The sequence below is a fragment of the Pundamilia nyererei genome, unplaced genomic scaffold (assembly GCF_000239375.1).
Source record: "Pundamilia nyererei isolate P.nyererei 1_Seehausen unplaced genomic scaffold, PunNye1.0 scaffold00002, whole genome shotgun sequence".
Classification (NCBI taxonomy): domain Eukaryota; kingdom Metazoa; phylum Chordata; class Actinopteri; order Cichliformes; family Cichlidae; genus Pundamilia; species Pundamilia nyererei.
Window position 1 is genome coordinate 5,597,440 of NW_005187403.1, and position 7,993 is coordinate 5,605,432.

At 39.0% G+C, this 7,993-nt stretch overlaps 1 protein-coding gene across 5 annotated transcripts in view; it reads right to left on the reverse strand.

The window, feature by feature from the left end:
- The window catches only part of ntng2b (netrin g2b), a 77,025-nt gene that overhangs the window by 57,218 nt on the left and 11,814 nt on the right, over positions 1-7,993 (reverse strand). For all 5 annotated transcript variants that reach the window (XM_005720244.1, XM_005720243.2, XM_005720245.2 and 2 more), the window contains exon 3: positions 2,489-3,132. In XM_005720244.1, the coding sequence (XP_005720301.1) occupies positions 2,489-3,132 (644 nt within the window). The remainder of the gene's footprint in view (positions 1-2,488; positions 3,133-7,993) is intronic.

Here is a 7,993-nt window from a genome sequence, read left to right on the forward strand (position 1 = left end):
CACACACACACACACACACACACACACACACACACACACACGCACAAATTATGCCTTCTTCTTCTGAGTCCATGCCATCCCAACAAGGATGTTAAATACCATTCAAATGTCAGCCTGCTGTATTGATTGGAATAATAATTCTGGAAGAATTCTGAAAGGCAGGAAAGATGGCTTGTTGATGCTAAGCAGCAGCATGACGGCCCGGGCATCATTCACTGTCACAAAGTTGCCATGTAAGGGTTCCCGGCTCCTCTGGCAGAATGTGGATGGCGGTTTACGTTCGACCACCGAGGCCACGTGTTTCTGTCATTAATCATTGTCTTCACAGGCCAGTGACAGCCAGACCAGGACTCAGGCTGAGAGAGAGTATGTGTGGAGGTGTGGGGGTTGGTGGGGGGGTTGGTGGGGGGGTGTCATTTGAAATGCCCTCAGATCACAGTAGCTGTGTGTGAAAGTGTGTGGCTGAATGTCAGAACAGAGGGTACATTCACTGGCAGGTGAACATACCTTATCTGTCATGTCTGAGTGCAGGAAAAGTAATACTGAACTACAAGCATAAATATGATCAGTTCCATATTGGATCTGGTCTGCGAAGATTCACTAATCTCATATTAAACAGTGTACGCATGTAAAATTAACACTTTCACTTTTATAGCTGGTGCTGGATGTTGCATTCTGTGGCTGCAGTGCCAGTTAATTCTGTATCAGCTACCCTGAAAAACTGGTCTATCGGTCCAAGCGGCTTCTCTCCAAGCCGTTGACTGTACTCTGCCAAATAGTGTGAGTACAGAGAAACATCCCACTATATCGTCAACGACTGCAAGCGTACAGTGTTTTTTTTTTAAAGTTAAACAGAGTGCTGACTGTTCTGCAGAGAAATGGTCTAGTTGATCGTTACTGTGATGCATACAGAAGGCTCCAGTTAAAATTTTCATACATAAGATCAATATTTTGAACTAATTAACCTCGCCGTTCTGAATCAAGACCTTCATTATTTTGGTCGAGTTGTGTGAATGTAATGTCAATGTGTCCGAACAATCAATGTCAAAAAATACGCCTCTCACTTAAAAAATTTCAAATTTCCACTGAAATTAATAAAAACAAAACATTTTCACTAACAACGAAACTCAAACACAGAAATCATTCTCAAAGCTAAAAAACTAAAACTAAACCAACGAACCTTTAACTTTCATACTTTGTGGCTGAATTACTGGGGTTCCTAAACATGTTAACTTTGCAATAATACCACCCACTCTTGATTGTTGAACACCTAGAAAGAAATTTCACAAACTTATTTGCAGCAATGGTGGGATCCTATTACACTATGGCGCTTGAATTCACGGCGCTCTTTAGAACAACTCATTCTTTCACAAATGCTTGTAAAGACAAAATGAATTGCTAAGTGCTTCATTTCGTACACCTATAGCAACTGGACTGAAAACATCCAAAGTTTACAGACAACATACAGCTTATAAAGCAACAATTAATTACTAAAAAAAATCAAGCAAATACAATAACATTCCCAGCAAAAATCATTTCTAGCTTCTTGTACCAAAATAAAATTATGTAACATCTTCATTGAATAAGTTTATATTTCTAGTTTTAGTTACTTAAAAAATACAAAGCTACATTCAAGAATTGATAAAAGATTCAGTGGCATTTAATTTGATATATGATTCAGATTTAACCCTTACCAAGTTATATGAAATGGAAAACTGTTACTGATGTAATTGAACTGTTGTGGTTTTGCTTTGGTATTTAATATTTCGATTGGAGACTATGTAAGTCATTGTTAAAATGGTTTTCAATTAAAACAAAGTTTAATTTTATTTAAATTATGATATCAATATTTTGCAGCTTACCTTTAGTCATTGCTAGCTACTTCTAGCTACTTCTAGGAAGTAGCTAGAAGTAGCTAGCATACATAAAACATGTCTTCCCTGATGGGTTTGTTTGTTGCTGGCTGTTGAACACAGGATTTTGAACACATTTCTCATTAGCAGCTGGAGGTTGTCAGGTGTTTGCTGACTGGTCTAGGCCTTTAATGTGTTTTACAGAAATTTAGCAGCTGAGCATCTTTGAGATTTCTGCTCCTATCCTCAAACATTTATTTGTGCCCTTGACAAAACCCTTTAACCCTTGTTAAGCTATTCTTATTAAGAGTAATGTTTGATTTTAAAAAGGATGCTGGTATTTTATCAAGATATTATAACTGGATAAACCGAATAAAATGACTCCCATTTTATAAATATATAAATCTGTCTGAGTTTTAATACTTTGCAAATGTTCCTCTTAGTGAACTTCAGTTTAACACATATGTTTTTAATAGTTTTATTTATTTATTTATTTTTATTTTTTTGTCCTGTACGGAGTTCTTAATAGTTTCATGTTTTGTATTCTTCTCACCAAAGAATTTCTTATGTTCATAATCAGATTTACATTCAAAGGTGTGAATTTGTATCAAGATGTAGTCAAAAGTGGCTCTCACCTGGCAGGTACCTCGATGTTGGAGATGGCGTAGAAGTACTTGAGTAGGTTGTCTCTCTGGACATAGGTACCTCCGAGGGCAGGCCTGAGCAGCCTCAACCTAAGGTTGGTGAAGGTGAAGAAGTCCTTCAGTCCCTTCATACTTTCCATTCGGGCGTACAGGTTGTCCATGTTCTGTAGCCGAGGTCCAGCAAACACAGCAAATCGTGCCCGCACCTCAAACTTCACATTCTTTTCAGCCTTGGAGCCAACCCAGCGCGAGTACTGCTCAGTGCAGATGACCCGTGTGATGTTAGCAGGTGAGAGATCGCGCACTTGTTTGGGTGGCATGTTGAATGCATCCAGACAGTCGTCGGCATAGAACTGGTAGGGCTGCCAGGAGCGTCCGTGGTCCATGGACTTATCCAGAGCCATGATCGTAGGGCGGCCATATTCAAAGGAGATCTGGATATCGTCTGTGAGCTCCAGACTCTTGTTCCAGGACATGGTGACGTTGGCCAGCAGGGGCAGTGGGTGGTTTCGCCATGTTACTGTCTGCCAGTAGGTAAGTAGGCCGTTGCGCTCATTGTCCTGCATCAGCTGAGGAGGGTGGGCAAGGTCTGGATTTAAGGCATCGCACTCGTCACTACATAGGTATGGGTTCTCCTAAAAGAGAGATAAAGACAGACAGAAAGGATTTCATTCGGGGTTCGGGAATGACTCTAACAAGAGGAACAGTAATGAATACTTGATAATACAGTGCATATTCCCGAAAATTGCATTTTTATTAGATTACTGCAAATTCACATTGACACTGGGGCCCTTTGAGTCCCTTGGGCAGTTGTCTGCTTTTCTCTTCTGGTCATCCAGCCCTAAATAGGCTCAGCAAATTCTCAATTGACAAGACAACAAAATGTCTTTGCTTTAAAAATGGATTTGTGGTCCCTGCAGTAGCTGCAGCCATCATTACTGCAACGGAAAATTATGTTAAGCTACGGATTTACAAATTCTATTCACAATCATCAGGATGTTCCTTTGTTCCCAGTACAAATGCTGATTCAAAAGATGTATATTTATTCCCACAATATCCACAGCTCAACACCAAAATCTTCCATATTATCCTCCCAAAAAAGACAAAAAGAGACGTGTATGGAGGGCCTTTCCAATGCACCAAGGGACAGAGAGCTTAAAAGTAAACTTGCCAAACAACACAACAGGAAGTGTGAAGGTCAAGAGGATCGTGCATCATCACTGTCTTTGCATAGACAGCAGAGTGCTGCTGCACTTTTAACTCCAGAGAATTGATCCTCCTCTTCTAGTGATGCCAAGACTTTCAAGTTGCTGCCCCTCTACACAACTAAAAGTCAACAGGATTAGTCACGCTGCTCACAGAGAGCTACAAGCCTCTTTACACCTGCAACGAGAAATGCTTCTGTAAGAATATCTCATGCATCTCATCTTCCCTTGATACCAGTAAGACAAATTCATCTTCCACTTGTTTAGGCTTGCAAATTCTGAAACAACCCCCCAAAAAACAAAACATAATGAAAAAAACTCCAACAAAAAACATCAGGTCCATTACTACTTTATATACGTGATACAGCACGGCTTTCTCAGCATTGACAAATGTAATCTTTGGATGGATTATGTTTGGGATCAGGGTTGAGTGAATGAAGTGCTATATTTAGTGTATGTACTGCAGCACAGTCACAGAGAGGAGGGTAAAGGGTGGGCTGCAGCTCCTGACAAGTGATTCCCATCTCTATGTAGATTTAGGCGACAAGGCTGTGCCTTCAGTTCATTTTGTATCAAGACATTTTATATATTAAACCAGACCACAGTCCTTTCCTAGCCCAATTTCTGACTGTCTACACATAACTATAAAACATATCAGTGCTATAGTCATTACACCAATGTTCTGCATGATCTGATATTCCAGCGAAAAGCAAATAAAATAGCTTGGCTTTAATCATTTTAGTAACTTGCCAAATATGTTAATTAACAAAAAACATAGTGTGATAAATGTAATTTCTAGGAGCCTAAGTTAGCATCAACTAACATTAAGAGTTGTCGCAACTCCACCAACTTTTCAAAAAAGTTTTATACATCTTTAATTCCACAGATGCTGGCTCGTCATATTAAAACCACTGCAGAGGTTTCAGTGAAATTGATGCAGCTGACTGTTTTAAGCCAGTTGTCTGACATCCCCATCACCACCCAAGTAAAAATATTTACATAAGGAAATCCCACAGATCCGCAGCCATCTCTCTTGGTGCTTAATTTGCAAAGCTCAGCTCTCGTGCTGTTTGGATTGTTTTACATTCAGAAGGCTAACCATGCCCCCAAGATGCACTAATTAGACTGTTATGATTTTCTACAATATTTAGCTGAAGTCACTAATTGCATCAAATACAAATATCTTTGTATTATTTGACCAAGCATTCACTCTATTGCCCTCATATACTGTCTTCTTTCATTACACATCACTTCACATTTAAAATTCAACATGTCACAAACAATACATGTCAGTACATTGTATTTATATATTGAATATGTGTTTAAATTTATGTCAGTATATTTATTTGTTATTTAAGTTTTTATGTACCTTGTGAAAAAGGATTCCCATAACAGCGTTATGTTTGCATAATTACAATAATGAATCTTCAGCTGCGTTTTCATCCTCCTCTCTGGTTTTCTCCACTCGTAGTAACTGATTGCAGTTCTACAGCTGATGTCATCCTTATTCTTTTATTTATTCGAAATCTGGCTGTCGTTCTGTGTTTTACCGCTGCATGCTTAACAAGCTCTTGATGGACTAGAGAGTATAAATATCCCTCTTTTTTTCTTCCACCTCTACCGCCCCTGCTTCTCCGCTGCTTCCTCCCCTTTCTTCTTCTCTTTTTTCATCCTCCCATATTATTTTTACTTTTAGCGTTTGTGCTGTTTCTAATTGTAGTGTTTAAGAATGCACCAGCTCAACTTGAAATGTCATTTGGTAAAATAATAGTAATTAGGCTGAAAATAACTACTACAGGGAGAAAAAAAAACATGTTTCGTTAAATAATTAGTTTGAAGATTTTCAATTATTATGCAGTAAAGATGGGCTGTTGTAAAGCAGACAAAGCTAGCTTTCATATTTACACCATATAGAAAATTCTTTTTAGCATTATTTCAAATTTTAAGTTGTTGGACAGGTTTTTATGTGAGTTGGCAAACTGTACAAGAGTCTCGGTGCAATAAATGCAAAGGCTCAATTACCTTAAATGACCTTTAGTCGTTTTTAGGTGAAAATGGGGCCAATGAGAGAAGTTGTTGACAAAATGACCTCAGGGACCCAGAGGCAAAATATGGATTGAAATTAATAGAGTTGATCCACAGGGAGGCTTGAAAGACAACCTATAACCTTTTTAAAATTAATTTTGTATTTAGCCAGGACAGCCAAGCCAAAACAGAAGTGATATGTTATCTTTTATTTGTACCAGTTAGAGTCCAGCTGTGAGGTGATAAAGCTGTGGATTTATGTTTCCATATCCTTTAGAGCCTAAACCAGCTCTAATTAAGTGATGCTTCTCAATTAGTGAAAGCTGAGTTTGCTGATTTGATTAATAAAGGAACTTTCCATAGAAACACCAAGATTTTCAACCAGGAGCACCAGGTGTGTTTGTTAAGATATTTGTGGAGTTTGATGGACCAAACTCAATAGTTTTAGTTTTGGTATCATTTAGTTGAAGGAGGGTCCACAATTTGAGACAAAGACTTTTTTCACTGAGAAGATATTTTCAAGTGTGGCAAGTAGATAAAGTTCAGTATCATCCAGGTATAAGGGAATATTGTGTTTCTGAAAGCTAGAGCATGTATACTGAGAAGAGAAGAGGACCTGATATGGGTCCCTGGGGGTTGTTGCGTTTAGTGGAAGGTGGGGAAGAAGAACAGTTTCCTACTTGGACCTGTAACATCACATATCATGAGCCTTAACAACCAATGAGATGTTTTAACAATTTATCACAAGGATCTGCCATATTGTTTATTCTTGTATTAATTAGACCAAAAGAAAGAAAGAAAAAAACATTTTTCTCTTGATAATACCAATTTCTTGGTCCTGGCTAAAATTCAATGCACATATAATGTGTGTTGTTAAAATATTGTCAAAATGTAATGAATTTATTTATGCAAATATAGTAGTCATTCGATCAATTGAGATCTAATTACTTTTGGTGTAGCCATTTATCAAATTGTAGTCATGGCTACATGTTGAACTGAAAAAGTGTATTACACCATGGATAGAAGCCTTAATGTAGAGTAATGTAATGGTGCTGCTGCTTAAATCTGGCTAAATTTGATCGCCTGATGATTTCACCACAAATTTGTGTTTCGACGATCAAACACTGACCCTGCAGGGTTTAAAGGTTGGTTGTATAGAATTTGAAGGGGCGCTTGAACATCAAGATGACACAGCTGCTAACAAGCTTGACAGAGTTGGGTCTGAGGTGCAAACGTTTCATGGATATCTGAGTATTTGTAATATATTGAGAATACAGATGGAGAGTAGGAGAAGCGGTCAGAGAAGCTCCTTTGGTCCCCCCCCCTACTAAAAAGAAATCAAGCCACCTTTCAGTTCCATAAAGATTTTGGGTGGAGTATCACATGAAACAGCAGTTTCTTCTTTCTGTGAAAGCAGTACTGCACAATATTGATGAACCTTGCAAGTGCGTATCACGTGTCGCTGCTTCTTTGCATCTATTGCCAAGCCCTCTTGAATAAAGTCATTGGACTGCGCTACAGAAAAGTGAGCAGTCACTCAAGCTCACTCTAGTGGCCTGATAACAAAAGCAAAAGTTACAATCCTGCGAGGCTGAGATTATAAATCATCTGATTTATGGTGACAGTGCAGAGTGGGGAAAACTCCAAACATAAGCAAACGCTGAGCTGGTGCTGAGAGAAGCTGTATGGCACAAAAGACACTGTGCGGGATCATAATGCATGTGAAGACACAGCAGTGGTATCTTTATACCAGAAACTGCAGATAATCTATCTCTCTGCTCACTGGAGCAACATAGCAGCATTGTTCCCCATCTGATAACCCAATTATCTCTCTTTGCACTGACTCACATCGAGATCGCTGTCAGCGCAAACACACTTAAGATGATCATCTACAATGCTCATAAACAACTGCAACCAGAAAAAGTAATTAGGATCAGATGAAGAGGGTTATAGCGAGCCTCGGAGTGAGAGTAGCAGCTCCGTGGTGGATCAGCTGCTTCTGTGCCCTTCAATCCAGACCCGTCCACACACGTGTTTACACACACTCAAAGTAAGATTAGTACGCCTGTTGTTCTGAGGATGACCCTTGACCTACAAATCCGATTGAAAATGATCGCACTGTCACACAGTCCCAGATAGAGCACATATAGGTTAGCTCCTGAAGTGTACCGGTGATAGCATTTCCTGTTTTGTCTGACACAGAAAGCATGTGAGTACCAGACAACATGAGGGAGTCATTACAGTATTTTACAGCATCAGGTCGAAA